At 36.2% G+C, this 19,832-nt stretch overlaps 1 protein-coding gene across 3 annotated transcripts in view; it reads left to right on the forward strand.

The window, feature by feature from the left end:
* Positions 1-19,832, forward strand: part of ST8SIA4 (ST8 alpha-N-acetyl-neuraminide alpha-2,8-sialyltransferase 4) — a 71,242-nt gene that overhangs the window by 20,716 nt on the left and 30,694 nt on the right. For all 3 annotated transcript variants that reach the window (XR_005952165.1, XM_041398127.1, XM_041398128.1), the window contains exons 3-4: positions 2,386-2,643; positions 15,520-15,813. Coding sequence is in view for 2 of the 3 variants with exons in the window: in XM_041398127.1 (XP_041254061.1) it covers positions 2,386-2,643; positions 15,520-15,813 (552 nt within the window). In the remaining variant the exon portion in view is untranslated. The remainder of the gene's footprint in view (positions 1-2,385; positions 2,644-15,519; positions 15,814-19,832) is intronic.

Here is a 19,832-nt window from a genome sequence, read left to right on the forward strand (position 1 = left end):
CATGCCCAATGTTGTGTGCCAAAATCTGTCTAGGTTTGAAAAGACAGGCGCCTGCTAAGGAAGGCAGGAGCTTCTCTTGAAATGGAAAATGTAAACCCCTTCCCTCTGAGTTACTATAATTTTGAAATGAAGGATCTCTCAGGCAAAGATATGGGAATAACAGTTCTTTATTAGGAAAAATAAAAATGCAGTAATAACAAAACAACACTGACAGGGTCAGAATACAACTTGATACCCTGTTGGTCAGGGTGCTGGTAGCAGTCTGATTAAATGGTGGCTGCAGTCTTCCAGGAGTGTCAGATGTATTTCTGTTGAAACAATGACTCTGTAGAAAGGGTGTAGGTTTTCTCTGAGGGTACAGTGGTGTTATAGATGGGCCTGTCTTTTTCTGGGATTCTAGTGGGAAAAGGCTGCCTGTGGTGTTCTAAATTTCAGAGTATATTCAAGGAGGAATGCTTGGCTCCTCCCCCTGGGTGGAACATCTCACAATGGGCTGATGTAATTTTATCAGTCATGCTGTGAGACTCAATGGTCCATTAACAGAAGATATCTCCCCAGAGGGAGGATTGGTTGTGGAAGAGATAAAGAAAACTGTCCCACCTGGTTTTAACAGATGGAAATAGAAAACACATCTCTGGCCACATCATGCATTTGCAGCCTAAGACAGCTCACTTGCAATCCTGAGCCATCAGTGGCTCCTCCATCTCTGGCCTAGGGATTTTTTTAGCTTCTTATGTCGAGGGTATACTGAAAATACAATGACTACAATGGTGTCAGTCATTGTATACATAAGTCATTACACTGCAGTCATTAAGTATCTCTTTTAAATCTACATATTGAACATGTGCCAATTTTTGGACCCTAGTTTCCAGCTGTTTTGGGCAGAATGGAAGCTTTGGACAGAGTTTATTAGAGAATCCCTCCCACTGAGTTACAAGGTACAGAACTTGTTTTCTAGACCCCTTGCATGTCAAACCCCTCCTCAGAGAGGAGTTTGGAAGGGGATTCCCATTCAAGGAAGAAAGCTACACACACACACTCCATCCAAGAAGGAGTATGTCAGAATTCTCTGCCATTAAAAAGAGGGCCTCGCCTTTTGTACTATAAAGTGATTGACAGTCAGATGTATCAGATCAGCTCAGCAGCTTTACTTAAATTATCAGTAGTGTCACTTGTTGGTTCCATTTATAAGGAGCTCTGTCTGCTGCATCCTCACCAGTGTCAGTTTCTGATGTGAAAGACTGTTCTTCACAGAATAGAGTGTTTAACTTTGGGATTGATGAGTCAGGCTGTTCTCATTCTTTGTCATTCTTCAGCGCCAAAAGCAAGGTGAACCTCTCTCCTCCATCAGCACTGATAACTTTTGCATAGAGACGCAAGTTTGATCTGCTTTACCTCCACTTCAGGAGAGCGTCCTGATGTCCCCATAAGCAGATACCATGATTTCACTTTTCAGTTGACATAGCAGCAAACATTCTTTGTCAGTTACTTGCTGGGGGCTGGGAGTATACAACTTTTTATCTGTGTTCACTTGATACATGGTAGTTTATTATAACCCTCATTTATTATTTATTAACCTTATTTATTATAACCTTATTAACCTTATTTATTATAACCCTCATATTTGGTCATGTGTGTCTTAACTTGTGTAATAGTTGAAACAATTTTTTGCTGAAAAGATGATCAATGTTTCAAAGTGTTGATGAGTTTGTTAGAGATTATGAGTTCAGCTAACAGTTTGACTGGAACCTGAGCTTCAGTAGTTTAATTTGCGTTATAAGCTGATTTTGATCAAATTGGTACAAAAGACGGGGTGTGTTCTCATATCGAGTCAATTAGGATAGCTTTAGTTAAACTTCAGTTAATTAGGAGGAAATTTATGCTAAACTGAATATATTTCTCTTATGGTGAAATAAGAATTTACAAGAAAACATGGCCATTCCTGAGCCAAGCTGATTTGTAAGACATAACATTTCCTGATCACAAGTGTTTCATTTATTTAAGTTTGTTTTTATGAAAACAAAGTGCCACAGATCTTTTTGAAAAGTCTTAATTCCAACATTTTGTGAAGATAGTCAAGCATAGTATGCCTCCAAATTTTCAGTTATCTTTCCTTTGTCTCTCTGTGTCTTTGTGTGTAAAGTCATTAAGCTTTAGTTCTGTAGTATTTCTGTGTTACATTGTAACCACATGGTTAACTCCATCCTAAAAACTTTGCTCTAACTCCATCCTAGAGAATTGGAAATTACCTTGGCAGGACTGACACTGTCTGCCCTTTGCTTTATGTTATATGGCTTGTGCAGTCTATATTGCTGCTAGATAAAACTCAACTCCATTTGAGCAGGGAGTGTTGGGTTTTGTCTCTGTATTTTTCTGTCAATGCAGGAAGAACATTCTTCAGTTCTTGGATGCTGAAAGAGATGTCTCAGTGGTCAAAAGCAGCTTCAAGCCTGGAGATGTAATTCATTATGTACTGGACAGACGTCGCACTCTAAACATTTCTCAGGATTTGCACAGCCTTCTTCCTGAAGTTTCCCCAATGAAAAATCGCCGATTTAAAACCTGTGCAGTTGTTGGGAATTCTGGCGTCCTTCTGAAGAGTGGTTGTGGAAAAGAGATTGACAGCCATGACTTTGTAATAAGGTAAGTTTTTATCTGCTGTTGAAGATGCAGACTACTATGTTCCTTGCAGAAAAGCTGAGAGAAATGTTTTAATCGGAGGTACATATTACAAGCATTATATTACAGAAATTTATCTGAAACAGTATCCACCAACATGTGGTTCCCCAAATTTAAATTCATGCCTATATTACTGATAAGAAGATTATTGTGAAAATAAAACAAGGAAGAGTGGTTTGCATGACTTAATTTTGGTTTTTGCTATGCTTATTCCAGACAAAATTATTCTTATAGAGGTAGAAGAAATGCAAAATGGTTTCTTTTTAAGAATAGTCTTTTTTACCTTTTGGTCAGCACAGATGGCCTTCTGTAAATTACTACATTAACTTTGTGTAGCATGTAGTAAAATTTCACTGTGGTATATTGATGTTAAATCAGGATTCTACTGAGGTAGTTGGAAGTCACCCTAATATATTCCTTCATGTTGGTTTAAGAATCTATTCTTGCAGTTTGGGGGAAAATTATATGTTTCACTTTTTATTCATTCTTCAAACACACACAATAGAAGGCCTTTGGATTTCATGTATCATGTCAAAGCTGATTTGGCATCTTGACATTATGTAGAAAATGCTGAGAAAGAGATGAGTACTTGTGCTTTTGAAGCAGAAGTTTCAATTGATTTGGTTGGAGAAGAGTGAAAGGGCAGAAAACAGGAGGCTTGTGACAGAAAGCAGTATAGAAATAACAGTCATTGTGAGTTATTTGCTTTTTCTTTTTTCATCTTAAAGAATGATGGGGACAATAAACAGTAAAAGAACAGGGAAAAGAAAAATAACAGTTTTGCAGTACATAAATAAAAAAAGAAGATACATGAGTCTTGTAGTTTATTTGAAAGTTATTTCAACAAGTTGCAACTGAAGCAGTAACACACTTCTCTTTCTTTTTCCTTACCATTGAAGTTATTGAAGTTAGCATCCTTACTTACTGCAGAGGAAATCTAAAAGCAATTACCAGTTTTAAACTGCATGTAGCGTATTCTCTCTGAGATTAAATGTGATTTGTTTAACAGGATGTATTGGTTTTGGACAAATTTAGGAAGAAATATTCTGAAAGGGTGTATCCTCTCATGAAGAGTAGGTTTTAACAACTTTTCTTGTACAGATTCTTACAGGTTTGAAAGGATTTTTCTTGGAGAAAGTGAAAAAAATTGTTTATTTAACAAGCAAGTTGTTTACAGGTACAAAAAGAGCAAATAATGTTGAATAATAAAACTTTCTGCTGCTTTGAAAAGATTCAGAATTTTTTTCTGTAGGTTCAGTCTTTTTCCAAGTCTGGAGCTGGCCTCTGGGCTGCAGAGCATTGCTGGGGGGGCCCCTGGGCAATGTTTTGTGTTTCAGATTGGAGAAAAGTTGCATAGTTCTAGAAGACAAAGCTACAGGTCCAGGAAAAACTACTCCTTAAATTAACAAATGAACAGCTAGCTTAAAAAGCAAAGAAACTACTCTGTCTGTTTTTCTCTAGAGAGAAAAAGCCATGAGTTGGGGAAAAACCGAGAGTCTTATCTCTGTGTTTTTAAACACAGGTAGTAAAAATATGTTGTTGCTTTTCTGTCCTCTTTCTCTCTCTCTGGGTTTAGCCTAAAGCTATAGGACCCATTTTTGGGCACAAAGCAGGCGATAGGGGATAGAATAACATCACCCCACGACACAGAACTACAGAAAAAATTAGATGCTGGATTTTCTAGATTAAAATTTTCATAGAGAAGGCAAGGTACATACTTTATTTTAAATCATGTGCTGAATTTCTTTGCAGTCATCCCCATGTTCTTCCACACATTTTAACTAGCCATGAAACTAGCTGATGATATCTGATAGGAGGTTTTAATTAATTCAGCTACACAGAGGAAAGATAATATTCTAAAGAGTTGGTGGAGTTTAATAGGATCAGTAGGAAGTTACTGTTGCTAATCAGTCTAAACACTGGAGAGAGATGTGGATGTTCTGTGAAGATGGTGAGGAAATGGAACAGGTTGCCTGGAGAAGCTGTGCGTGTCCCATCCCTGGAAGTGTCCAGGGCCAGGTTGTATGGGGCTCTGAGCAACCTGGTCTAGTGAAAGTCTCCCTGACCGTGGTGGGGGATTTAGAACTAGATAATCTTTAAGGCCTCCTTTCAACCTAAACCATTCTATGATTCCATGAAACATCTCTCATATGGTATATGATATTAAAGTGATCTGTATAACAACAAGTGAGTCTGACAATATTCTGATTAATAACCTCTGCTTGGCCCTGCTGCCTATAGGGAGTTTCAATGCAGTGATTTTTTAAAATTTTTTTTTAATTTACAAATGAAAGTTAAGATGTTTTAGAATTTACATGTTTTAAACTGTAAGATATTTATTTATTTAAGTCTTTATGCATGTATAGTTATATAGTATCTGTTTAAATAGCAAGGAATTTGTTTGTAGCTGAAGTTAAAGAAAAAAACAAATAATTCTTCAAAGTTAGTTTCCTACATTCCGCATCTTCCATTTAGAAAAATTGCACATCATTTGATATGTAATCACATTGTGTAATTATGAAGTTCTGGAGTGCTTCATAAGCCCTTACCTGTATTTTTGTTAGGATTCTGATATTAAAATGTACGATGACACTCTGTTAATCCTTTACTTTTATATGATCTCTCTAGAAGTAAAATGTCCTCACTTACGTGCTGCCTGATGGTATTCTTGAAAGTAGTTTCTGAATGTATCCAAATGTATAGCCTGGAGAAGGACAGTTTTGTAGAATCTTCTGATACTAAGTGCTTTATGCCTCTATGCTGTGACAAGTATGTCATATTATTCTGGTTAAATATATTCCCTTGGTTTTGATTGTATTTAATGGGGTGGGCGGGGGGGGGGGGAAATCTGAAGGAAAATTTTGTCTCTGAGAGTTGTTTCTTAGAGGAGCAGTTCTTAGGTTAGAGTTAACACCAACAATACCATTAATTTAATGGTTAAACTGACAGTGAACATCTGTGACAATGAAGAGGACACAACAGATATCCAGCAATATTTGCAGTATTGATTAACTCAAGATCCTATAAAGGTAGTGAAGGTGAATAATGGACAAACACACAGAAGTTTCACAAGTTTAATGAAGTCATGCCTATTTTGGCTGTAGAAAATGTGGTCCCTCTAATTAAATGGGAAGCAAGGAGACTGTTTTTTAAAAAATCCCAAACTGTGATGACTATGAACTATTTTCTGATTCCCATATGCTCTTTCTTCTCACCTCTTATGCTTTTATACCCCATTAGGAACTATTGATCTGTGTGCCCCTGCTACTCTCTTATAGTACCAAGCTTCAGTGTACTGCATTTTGATCTATACCCAGAGAGAGTCTGAATAATTCCAAAATATCTGATTAGATTAATACGTACATCTTGTTCCCACATTTCTGCACTTTCTCATGCTGAAATTACCGGGGCTGAGTTAACTGTTGCATCTTACAGAGCAGATGAACTTCTTATAATAAGTGGTATATTTTGAAATGCAGTGGTTATGTAGGAGTTTCTGAGAAATGCAGTTGTATTTTGGGCAAGTGTAAAATAACAATGCTAAGCATTGCCAAATAATAACTTGGAATTACCTCTGGAAACCAATGTGTGCCAAACAATTCAGCTGTGGGTTCAGAATTTGAACAATATCAAAAATCAGAGTAAGTAGTTATATTTTTTATTTTTTTAAAATAATTTAATTTGACATTTGTGATGAGACCTAAGCAAAAGCAGAGGCCAAGTTCAGTTTTGGAGTAATTTGGTTCAAACCAACCAGTCAAACAAACCCTAGTAAATATATTGTGGTTTTTTCTTGTGGTGACTCCACTTCTAGAAAAGTCCCTTTCATTTCAGTTGTACAGTATGGAGAAGAGACCTGTTGAATGAAGCTTTTTCAATAGGGTAAGGCTGGTCTGACAAGGAACAGCCATGAGAAGATATTAGTTGCTTCTTTCTTTGGATTGAAGTGCCTAGTTTATATGTTACAACTCTTCTTTTCCCACTGGAATTTTTCCTGGTGACTCTGCCAGCATTTAGGAACCAAATGGATGTTTTTGCTATCACTGGTGATAAAATTTTGCTGGGCAAATGCAGCTGTATTTTTCCAGCATTCTTTGACTTTTATTTATAAATTTACCATCCATGTGGTTAGTGCAGTAGGCATGAAAAATCTTGTAGTCCTTTTTTTTTTTTTTTTCATTTTGAGAGGAAAGAATACATCCTTTAACAGATGTCTTGGTTTGCCCTGTGTGTAGGTGAGGATAATCTGATTTGACTTTCTCCCTAGCATATTGATTTTTATGGGCAATATGTGATTATTTCTGTGATATGCAGAAGCAAGCATCGTATGTGGTGTGAGCAGAAGACAGCAGATATGGTCTGGTAGAAGAAAAGGACAGACCTCATCATACTGTGGAGGCCTGGTATCTTATTTCAGGAAAGCAATATAAATTAATAATAAGAAATTAGTAGTAGCTTCATTAGTGTGTGTTGTTCCTTCAGGCACTAGGAAAAAAGCATCATAAATTTGTCAGAATAAAGGTATTTAGAATATTAATTTACCTGTATCCTGGAACCTGGTTTTTGTAATTCATGTCAGCTTTTATCTTCAAGTTTTTTTTAGTACACCTTGCTTGAACCATGGCCATCATGCCAAGTAAAGCTAAATCCTTGGAGCCAGCAGATCTGGCTTTGAAAGCAAAGTTGCCAATTTAACACACATATTTTAAAGCATGAGTCTTCCTCTAAAAATAACATCTGAATACATCATGACTAGCTCATTAGACCCTTTTCAGAACTCAAATGTGGCAGCTCAATTTTTGCCTTCTGTTTCTTCCTTAAACTTGTCACACTATGTTGAAACATTAAATTAAAGCAGAGGAAAGCCATCATCTTCCAATGTTCTTGCTCAGGGATTTGTGTGTCTGAGAAAATGGCAGCTCTGGTGGAGTTGTTCCAGTCAGGTCTCCACCTCAGGTGAGCCTTGGAGAAGGCTTGACTCAGGTAGCCACATTTTAGGATTGTTGGGGTTTTTTTTTAAGAAGTTAGTCCTTAAGTAGGTGGTTTAGGAGGATATTAAAGGACAGAAGTCTAGAATGCTCAAGAAATACCAGTAGAAAGTGACTTCTCTACACCTATATGCAAATGATCATGGGTTCTAAAGAGGCTGTTTGAGTAAATACATGTCCTATCAGCATCCAAATGTAGAGCAGATAGGATTAGTCTGAATCTTCCTTGAATCTTCTTATAACTATCTTGAGAAAAAAGGATACTATTATTTTTAAATCACTTACTCATATTGTTGATAATATAGAGCCTTTAATTTATTAATTTTCTAAATGGCTGAAAACTCAGGAACACTGTGCTTTTTCTTTTTCCCATTGACTGTTTTTTAAGACGTGAAAAAGTTCAGAAGAGTCTTAATCTAAATGACTGGCATTTTAGTTCTTCATTTTGGAAAGTTCAAACTATTGCTGCTTTCTGTATTCCATTCTAACAGCCCCAAAGTGCTTATTCAAAACAATAAAAATCGTAATTTTTTCTGAATTGATTGCAAGGGTGAAAATTTTTTTAATCCTTTCTGTCCTGATAATGTCGCAATTTTTAAAAAAAATTTCTGTATCAGAATTATAACAATTATGTGGGTCTTCATAATTGCCCTACAGAATATACTCTTTATAGATAGTAATGTGTGATGGTATTTTCACATAAAAAGTCTAAGGCACAGGTGTTCGGGATACTGCTAAGTTCCATTTCTTAGTTTTTCATGCAGTAAAATATAATTTTAAATATTTCACTGCTGTACTTTTTGTGGGTTTTTTAAAATATATTTTGTTATATATGCAAAAAATTTTCAGTGATAGAAATTCATTGCTTTATTTTCTTGCCAAAGGAATAGTACTGGGAAGAACAGCAATCTAATCCATATGTAGTTTTGCAGCAGGACACACAATAAAGATGTAAATAATGTGTTTTGCAGCTCTTTCTAAAATGCCATTTAGACTTCTTCTGACACACCACTATGCTCTGTCAGTTGATAACTTGGATTTCAGTCACTGCTGTTCAGGGGGATGCTGGGAAGAAAGAATTTGTTGATTACCAATATAAGTTCTAATCTGGGCAACAGGAATTAATGAAGTTTTTTAACAGTTGGTGTTACAAAAACCATCTTCATACTGAAGTTATAAATTCAGTATTTTTGTGAACTTGTGTTGTGAAAGGGTGTATCAAGTCAAAATTTTACATGGCACATACTAAAAACCCCTCATGATTGTTGTATGTAAATAGACTCTGTAGTGCTGTACCTGAGCCTCTAGCCTTGCAGTTCTCATGAAACATCCTCTGTCGTACCATGGATAATAACTGAGATGAAGTGGGTATGTTAGGGGATTCACTATTACTTCAGATTCCTATGGTTAATTTGAAGCAACTTCAGTTTTTTTCAGTAGCCAAAGAAGTATGCAGAACATGTGAGAATCCATACTCTTCACTAATAATTGCATTTGTTGGGAGAAATAGGAAGTTGGTGCTTGGGTTTTTTTTTTTGTAAATTCCTATTTTTTGGGCATGTGTGAAAGTTACCACAGCACTGCTGCACACTTTTATTTGGAGAACCGGGTGAGAAGATGTGCTATATGCACACAAGTATTAGGGCAGTGTGCTTCTTGCTTGTAGATTGAATGCAGTCTAGCTGTGAGGTCTTCAGTCTTGAACTCATTTTTTCCTCTCCTGCTTGCTCGAGCCTTAAATTTTTCTTTCACTTCCAATTATTTCCTAAAAATGGCATGAACCATTGAACTCAAGATTACTATTTTGATTCTTACAAAATTTTGGATATGAATCTGGATATGAAACCTTGCAGTCTACTCAGGAAGGAGTGTATGTTATTGACACTAATCTACTGTAATGCCTTATGTTTCAGAAAGGTTTAATATATCTGCCAGCAACAATCTGATTTTCGTTTTTTGTCTACTCAGAATGTATGCGTTTATTACTGTGTAACTGATATTTTTGGCTTACACCTACAAAGAGAAGATATTAATTAAACAAAGCATCAGTATAAAGCACTTCTTTCCCATGACTTTATAGTGTTTTAAAGTACTTATTTCAACTTGTAATCCTCAAGTCCACAAATTGTTAGAGGATTAAGAAGTGTACAGATTCATGGCCATTTCTTGCATTATTCTACTGCACATAATGTATTCTTTTGGTTCTCAATGTCAGATAAAATGGAAATGATAACCATTTTACTCAAGGAAATTAGGCTTTTATTTAAAATTAACTTGAAATATAGTCTATGAATATTGTGGCTGGACCTTTGTATTCATATACATGATCTGTATACTTACTAATGAAAACGCTAGTTGATCTGAATCTCTGAAGAATAACTGACTTCTCATTTGAGCATATTTTTTATGATTTTGATTGCATTATTTTCTTTGTTAAGCTCTGCTTTCTAAAAGACTATGATGTTATGGATGTTTGGGACATAGAGATGGCACAGCAAACGCAGGGATGATCACCTAGTTTGGTGAACGTGTAGTATAGGAGCACCTACTCCATTCTTCATTTTTTTCTCATGGCATACAACTCCAGCCATTAACTGCTTTTTTCTCCACATTTTTTTCTTAACTTATCCTACTGTAACTAATACATGCTACAGGTGTTTGTGGAAGAAGCATGTTTTCAATCACTGAGACTTTTTGGTCTGCGTGTCTCAGTATCTCAGTTGTTTTATGTGTGCTCCAATACTACATGATAATTTCACATGTTACCTAATTTTTCCCTTTTATCCCAGAGTTCTTTTTAGTGATAGCATTGCAGTGCATTTTTCAGTTGAAAATCTTCTGTTACCACACTGAAAGCTCATGTGTGGGAACACCTGTATTTTTACTAGGAATATTTTATAGGTATATTTGCCTTTTAGTATTATGGTTGTGCATAGTATTTGTGTAAGTTAGGTGCTTCTGTAAGTTGAGAAATTTCCTAAATAATATAATTGATGCTTAATACTAAGTTTACAGTAGCCACCTTGTTGAAGTAGCTGTGCAGAGGTTTTGTCTATGGTCTAGTCTGATGTCATGGGAAGAAAAGGCACCTGCAGCATTAATTTGAGGTACCATGGATATTAGTGCCTATGATACTAGCAATCACATGAATTATGAATGTTTCCCTTACACTTAGGTCTTTTTCTAACCCCCTCTCTAAAATGTATCAATCTTTGTCCCATTAGACCATTTTCTAAATACTTCTGCCACAGATAGTGCTTAGAAGTAGTAAGGGAACAAATAATAACTTATTTGCTAGTTTTGTGCAAGGGAGAAAAGTAGTAGTTAGAGCTTCTGATTAAATGTTTTTATACTGAAAAAAATACTCATGAGATTCTTTGTTTCTAATAATATACTGATACTGAGTTTTTATGGGAAAAAAATAGCAAAGGAACCCATGAAAACCATTATTTTAGATTATTATTTTTGCTGGGAGAATACTCATTCCATCTTTTTGTCTGGAAACAGTCAATAGCTTGCACAGGTGAAGATTAGAAGATTTACAAACCTTTTTATAATGTGATATATTATCAATACTGAAATGTTTAGCTGTTTGCTTAATTAAGTCAGTCTTCAGTGCTCAATGTGACTCTTCATTACTGTTATTTTATTCTTAGTAACAGCAGCATAGCAAGTTCGTCTTGCTCAGCTTTCACCTGTAGCCTGCTTACTTGCATGCTAACATGAAGACAACACTGCAGTTGTTTTTAGAATGATTGGAAAATGATGGTATATTGCAAGAAGTTTGTACATATGCATTCATATGTTACAGGTACTAATAATATGACATGTGTAAAGAAAAGAAAGAGGAAATTGAGTAAATTTCAATCTTCTATATATTCTTCCTTAAAAAACCTCAAAAAAAAGTATGATTCCATTTATGGTGAATAAATCCCTAGGCATCTAATGTTTTTATTGCAGAAACACCCTCACTACCACATTCCTGTTGTGATTATATTTAGCATCTGTGCCTTGTGGCAAATTAGCTAGAATTAAAAAATACAACAAGGGAAGGATATTGCTTTGATTATTTAAAAGCTGTTCAGTTAATAGGCTTCTTCATTTCACTTAAAAGAAGATTAATATATGTGTGTTTGCCTCTGAATGTGAAGTTTTCTTGAAAGAATCATATGAATTTGTGGGAGGTCATTGACTCCTCTAACAAAATAAACTTAAAAATTCCACCAGCGGTATGAAACTATGGCATAGCATAAAGATGTATTAGAGGTTTAGATAAAAGTTCCAAAACAGGTAAAAGCCATATGCATACACTCAGGTCTATATACAAATACACAATAGCCAATTTTATTAGCTGTGAAACAGATAAGAAATATAGGAATAACTTAGCGCAGCCTGTTGCACCAGGACAAGGTGCAATAACTTTGAAGTGAAGGAAGATAGATTCAGACTAGTTATAAGCACGAAATTTTACTATAAGAGTGGTAAAGAATTGCACTCCTATTGTTACTGAGTGTATTTGGATTGCTCATTATTTTCTGAAGTTATACTTGAAAAATCTGAATATGCAGTAACTTACAAATTTATATTGCTTACACTGTATACCTTTCTAAAATACAGACTTGAGTTACTGGTGTAGCAGTAATGATATACAATGTATGCAGCTTTTTAAACATGATGATATTGGTACCTACACAGTCTGTTTCTCAAAGTTGGACTCAGAGAGAGCAGGATTTGCAATGTCAAGATCTGTCTTACATTTTTCAGTAATAGATTTCATCTCATGTGTATATGTGACTACTAAAACAAACCCACTATACAAATTCCTCATGTTGTGCAATCTGCCCTTAAAAGAGGTATTTTCAAAAGCAGTAGTAATTCAGTCAATTTGGTTGGTTGGTTTTAAGTACTTGGTTTGATTATTTTATCACATTTCTTTTTAGATTTTAAAAAACTTTTAATAATGGCAGGTTGTAAGTTCATGCATTAAGGTTTTCAGAAGAAATGTACAAAGCCAGTATTAAATAAATTCATAAATTCAGTGGGAGTTCTTCTTATGCCCTAACTACAATTTTCTGTAAGATACTACTCTTAGCAACCTGAAATGCATGCAGATGGTTTGTGGAATAGAAGTAGAAAAATAATGAAGAATGTAAATCTAGTTCCTTAGCCTATATCTGCTCACATGTTATCAGAAACCTGGACTTCTTTATCTCCTAGGAATATATTTGCTTTACAGTCTTCAGAACATCTTTCTGAAGAACATAGGACCACTTCTTAACCTGATAATTACATAATGATTTTTTTTTTCTGGGTAATTAGTGTTATCAGACAGGACTAAGTAATCAGTTGGTGTTAAGTAATGCTGACTTATTTTTATGTCATTGGACATGTGGCATTAGAAGAAAGTAGTGGATAAAAAATTGCAGAATTAATGGAATACTCTTTATGTTAGGAGTGTGATAATGTGCAGATGTTTTGGAGGAGCCTATTCCAAGATTGCTTCTTACCATCCTTTGCCTCAAACAGAGCAGTTATGAAAATATTGTTGTGTCAGGGTACATTTTTGGGGCATACCAGCTACAGACTAATTCATTGAGGTTGTTGTGGAAATTATTTGTTTCTGTCACAGTATACTAGTCATTGAAGTTACAACTAATTTCTGAATTTTGTTACCTGCATTCAGTGCATATGTGGGATTACATATGTATTTATGTAATTGAGGTAAAAAGCTGCTGAACAATGGCATAATGAGAAATTTTCAACCCTAGGAAAAAGGCACAAAGTGTCATGGCTTGACGCTGGCACAATGCCAGTGCCCCCATGAAAATATATTTTCCCTAGTGGCTGCTAGGAACAGAGCCAAGCAGGCTTCAACTTAGGAATAAAGCAAGAAAAACTTTATTAACTACAATATCTAAAAAGGAACAGACACAGAACTCAGAATGAAAACCCTCTAAATACATTTGTCCTCCTCCCCACTATTTCCTCCACAGCATGAAATAACACCTTAGATTTCTACCCAGTCACCATCTCTCAGATAATCAACTTTCAGTCCATCACCACCCCTCAAATAATCAACTCTCAGTCCATCAGGGTGAGAGGAGTCCTCCCTTGCACCATAGGCTTCCCCCAGAAACACAGCTGAAACCTCTTGGGTTTCCATGTCACTCGAGGCACCACCCGGAGAACATTTGCCCTCATGACTTCTTCCCTCTATGTCCAGTGCTCTCACCACTGCACCTGGACCAGAACTGCTTTTAGGGTTCCCCATTTAAGGATGCTCCACCCAGTTACAAAAAAGCAGAAGTCTCTCTCAGCTTTGGGACACCACTACCCCCGAAATTTACCCCCTGGGGCCGAGGGGCCTTATGAACAGAGATCTTCCTCTTCACTGAAGACAGAGGGCATCACCACACCCTCCTCAGCCGTCTCTGTTCACGCCACTGCTTCACTGCACTCTCTTGGCTCCAAGGCATTGCCTCCCCCTAAATGCAGGCTCTGTGTCACAGGAAAAACATAGGTCTGTCCATGGCCATTCAAGAATAGAGTCCAGCCCAAGGTCACTCCATCTCCTCCTACCTAGGATTCTTCTCAGCTCTTTGGACATCTTTCACTTGCACCAACTTTCATCACACTTGCCCATTTCCTCCTGCTTCATCAGTCTCTCTCCTCATTCAGATTCAGGAGGATCAGTATTTGTAAGGTTTCCATTATTGAAGAAAAGGATTTTAAGCCTCCTCCCAGGGAGGCCAGTTCTCAGTGTCACATCCCCCACTTCTCTTTCTGGCCAGCCGTGCTGCTAGCACAATATCAAATTTCAAGGCAGCACAGGCACTGGCTCTCTCTTTCTCTATCTTTCTCCCAGGGGTAGGGGGGCCCGATACTTCTCAAGGCTCCTCCACCCTTCCATCTTGCAGAACCTTCAACCCCCTCCTCTGCCTAAGGCTCCAGCCTATCTCACCCGGCTGCGTGGCTTCCCCTCCCCCAGCCAGCCCTGGCTGGGCAGGGGAGCTCTGACCTCCTTTTCTGACCAGGACCAAGACAGAGAGAGTTCCTGGGAGTTCTCTGCTCTTTTAATCTTCTGTGTTCTCAGAGGCGGTCCATACCTTCAGTGGCCAAACCAGGTGCCAGTATTCAAATCAAAGCACTGATTGGTTTGACCACAACCTCCCAAAAACACTTCCTTCGCACCCTAGGACACAAAGCTACTGCAAAATTAAAGAAGGTTTGAAAATGACATATGAATGAAAAACTGAAAGTTTAATACTTCTTGTCAAAAATTACAGTTCTAAGTCAAATAAAAATTCTAAATTTCTAAACATCTTACCAACTGCATTGATTATACCAAAAACAAAAGTACCAAAAACTCACTAAAGATGGGGTAAAGGTAGTTTGTAAAGAATATATAAATACTGGGTTGTATGTAAAGTAAAATAAAAAAATGCATGGACTAAATTGTAAAAAACATGTCTTACTTTGTTAGCATGGCTTTCTTTGTGTGAGACTGTTGGCAACATGATGATAAATAATGAAAGGTAATAGGTTTAAAAAAATATATTATTCACAAGTGCTGCTTTAGATGTTGATGCATTCTAGAGCATAATGATATGGTTTCCAAAGAGGGGTATTTTTTTGTCACAGCATTCTGTATGCATAATGTTTTTAAACATTTGTCTGATCCTTGTCCAACTTGAATAAAATACTGTGTATTGTCATACCTTTTTTACTGGCATTTTTTTCTCACATTACATTGAATTGGGCTTTCATGTTCCTTTTTAACTTCATGCACACGTTTTTCTGAGTTAATATTTCATATTTGTTTTCATTTTTCCATTAATTTCTTCCTCTTCAGGTGCAATCTAGCTCCTGTGGTGGAGTATGCTGCCGATGTGGGAAGTAAATCTGATTTTATTACCATGAACCCATCAGTTGTACAAAGAGCATTTGGAGGCTTTCGGAATGAGAGTGACAGAGAAAAATTTGTGCATAGACTATCCATGCTGAATGACAGTGTCCTTTGGATCCCAGCTTTCATGGTCAAAGGTGGAGAGAAGCATGTGGAGTGGGTTAATGCGTTAATCCTTAAGAATAAATTGAAAGTGCGAACAGCCTATCCGTCACTGAGACTTATTCATGCTGTCAGAGGGTAAGTGTATGGAAAAGACTGGTCTGTCCTCAGCACAATGAAATCATAACTAGAATTCCTAGCAGGCAGAAAAAAAGATGAGTGTCAAAAGGAGCATGGTGTTTCCCATATTGATGTAATGGGTTGCATTTATGACAGGTTTGTTTGGTAATAAATACTGGCCACTCATTTAGCTAGCTCTGCTGCAAACAACTGAAATGCATTTGCACAGTAACTTTTCCAATTGCACTTTCATGTAAAAAATGTATCATCATTTTGTGATAAGCGAATCTTAAAAATAGTCTGAATTCAGTGTACAATGAAAGTGCTACATGTCTTCTTTGGGAAACAATTGTGAAGATAAAAAATACAATCTAAACAGCATCAGGGGTAAGGAAGCAACCCTGTAAATGATGAAGCCTGGCAGATCTGAAAGTACTGAGCTCCTTCATAAAATATCTAGGATTTGGAGCCATCTTTCTCCTTTTGAATTTGGCCAGATGCTTGGGCAGTTCAAAAACATTGATCAGAATCACTGAAAATGTTAATGAAACCACTTATTAGAAAAACGATGTATCCATGCTTTAAGCAGATAGTTTTCTTTTTAACCCCATAATTAAACAAAACTGTCAGATGAAGTCTCCAGTGTCTTTGTAACTGCTATATATAGGCCTATGCCTGAAAAGATATAGGTCTGTTCCTGAAAATCTTTCAAAAGATGATGGTAATGCAGTGTGTTCGTACATCAAATTATGACAGTATGGTAATATTCAGCCTGAGTTCCTTGAAATGTGCTGTTTGTGGGGTATAGGAAGATGCCTTAAAAAGTACTGCTGTTGGCTGGTACACCAGTTACTGATTGTGTAGCTGTTCTTACTGTTACAGCAGCAGAGACAAGTTTAGATGAGATATTTGAACCATTATCCAATGTAGTACGAGGGTAAAGCTTAGGCATAAATTATTTTGCTATGTCTCATTTTGCTATGTCTCATAGATTAACTGTTGCATTCCCTCTGTGATGCACTTCTGGCACTGGAAAAAATCTATTGCCTGTGAAATTAGGGAATTCTTCAGAAAACAATTATTTTATTACTGAGTTACTCCCATTTCATTAGGCATTTAGACTTTAGCTATTTATGAGCCATGATTTTCAAGTATTCAAAACGACTGTAGTACATAGCTATGGTCGTTTTTGTGTGTATATAAAACTGTCTGAGATTGCTTCCAGTTTACAAACAACAGTTTTAATTTCCATCCTCTAAATCAGAGTAAAATTTTCAAATGTGAATGGTGATTCAGAATGTGCAGTCTTTAACTGGCCAATTTGGAGGTCCTTTAGGGGGCTTTGTCTTAAAAAACAGTATTGGTACCTATATTGTCTCTCTGAATGAGGCAACAAAACCTCTGCCATCTGAACTGTTGAAAATTTGGATTAAGTGTATTTTAGATTATACCTAGCCATGTCATCTGATATGACTGCGTAGATTTGTGCAGTTGTTGAATCTGCACTTTAAACTCCGCAGTAAATTTAAATTGATATGAAGAGCTCTTTGATTTAATGAACCTAAAATTTTATTAAAATATGGAGATATGGTGAATTTTGGGCGAAATAATTTCATATCTTATAATCAATAAGGTTCATGATTCCAACCTGACGTTAAATACATATAGAGAACGTCTTATGCTGAAGGGTGCAGGCTCAAGGTCTGTCACTTTTGAAAAGTGTTGTCTGTATTCCTTGTAATATGCATCAAACTGTCAAATTTTTCTTTCATTAACCTTTAAAGCATATGGTGTTAGGCACTTTCTAATGGCAGAACATAAATTTTCTTAGACTTCAGATCTAATGATGCCAAATTCTTTATTTTTAATGCAGTATAGAGTTTTATCTAGTAACAGGTCAGTTTGGCTACAATCACAGCACTGCACTGAAATTCTCACTCCTGTTCTTCTTTCTTTTTTAATGAAAGAAATGTTAGGACCTGTACATAGTGTTCCAGAGTTGCTATTGATCAGATAGTCTCTGTTGATCAGTTGACTGCATTCTGAGATAATTTTTAAAACTTTTTTTTGCCCATTATGTACTTCTTGGGTTAAAAAGAAGGTAACGTGGTATTTGAAAAAGAAACTACTGTTTTGCTGATTTCATGGTTAATAAAGCTGCTGTGAGTGATGAATGCTCCTCTAGAATCTCAGAAGGAGTTTAGGTTTTAAAACCAGATTGTATGCATACAAGGTTCAGCACAATAACTATTTTTTAAATTAGTAGTATCATAAATGGCCATTGTATTAAGATTTCTTTTTCTTCAGTAGATTTAGTTCAAGTGGTTACCTGTGATCATTTTTCACTATTTTTCTCTTTCACTTCTTTATCAGTAAGTTTTCAATATGAGATTTTGAAAGTGATTTGGGAGCCATTGCATGACTTTTTTTTCCCAAAGTCTCTCTAAAAGCTAATTTATGAAACGCTTAATGTCACTGTGCACATATTGACAAAAAAAAAATGAGGCAATCAATACATGAGAGAGTTCAAAGTGGAACTAAGATCTTTAAATTAACATCTTAACTGATTAAAAACACCTACTTGCTCTCTAATGTCACTGCCAAGAAGTTTAATTATAAAGTAATTATAATGAACAAACCACATAACTTCTTTTTGTTTACTTCAATGACTAATTTCAGAAACTTTATTAAGAAGGCTGAGATTTAATGCTGAACTATTTAATTAGAATTATTTGTAGTAATACTTTCCAAATGAAATTATACTCTCTGAGGTGTGGAAAGTGTCTCTATAGAGGCCAGTCTCAGTAGCGGGGCTGTAATTGAATGTGGCTTAAACAGTAGGGAAACAGGAACTGAGCCTGCTGGGGTTGGAGTCCAGATCATACTTACACTGGTGGCAGACAACCAAACTCAAAAGTAGGATCAGCAGGACATTCTGCTATGGATCCCACCTCATGGATTGTGAAGGGATTAGAGACTATTCCTGACACTAACCATATAGTTCGTACATTAAGTGGAGGTCATTTAACTCCCAGAGCCTTTTTTTTTGTGTGCTTCTGCTGGCGAATATTTGAAGACATCTGTTGAAGAGGCTGAACACCACCACCCCCTTACCCTGACAAGCAATACAGATTCAAAATACACTAGTTTTCTGTGAAGTTTTTTCTTGTATTTCCTCTCCTAAATTCACAAAACAAAATTCTCACGCTCATCTTGATGTGTAAGAATGTTTTCTTGGCTGCTCTTCCAACTGGAGCCAGTAGGAAACTGGATATTTTGAACTATTAGTCACTCAGCAGCAGTATCACTGAAATTGCTTCACATTAGATTCCTTCCCATCTTCTGAATATGGAACAATTGTGTGGACATCCTGTGGGATTTGCCTGTGCTCTGTTTATTTCCTCTTTGATGCTGCCTGTGAAAGAACAGTATTATCCTGCATTAAACATGGCTGAACTCACGCTGAAATCTCTGTGTTTTGTCAATGTAAGGAGTATGCTATACCTATTTACGGTCACTTTGAAGTGCAGGGTCTCTTTTTCTTTATTAGTCAAAACAAACAGCTATTCTTTGGATGTAGTGACTTTTTCCGTAACTTTACCATATCTTCAGAGTTCTTTACTCTGGGAGTTATAGAGGAAGTACTTTCAGAAACTGAAACATGCTGAAATCAAGTAGTTTTCCAGCAGCTCGGTACTGACAAACAACTACTGTGAGTAATCTATAAACACTTCTGTTTATTTTCTTCCTGATAACAGACTTCCCTTTTCAGTTAACTGCTAAAATGTATTTATTAAGAAAAGATGTTTTGGAATAGATGGATGAATAAATCACCTGAGGAAAAAAATGGCCATTACACTGAAAACAGAATTCTAAATATAAAATTACTGTGTATATAAATATCTTGCACCATGTATATAAATATTCAAAATACTGGGAAAAAAAATCACACTAGCTACTTTTTAGTGGAGTACAATCCTCTTTTTTTATATATGTGGATGTTAAAAATAGGAGCTTTAGATTATAACTACCCTTGT

The sequence above is a fragment of the Onychostruthus taczanowskii genome, unplaced genomic scaffold (genome assembly GCF_017590055.1).
Source record: "Onychostruthus taczanowskii isolate IOZ18803 unplaced genomic scaffold, ASM1759005v1 scaffold140, whole genome shotgun sequence".
Taxonomy (NCBI): domain Eukaryota; kingdom Metazoa; phylum Chordata; class Aves; order Passeriformes; family Passeridae; genus Onychostruthus; species Onychostruthus taczanowskii.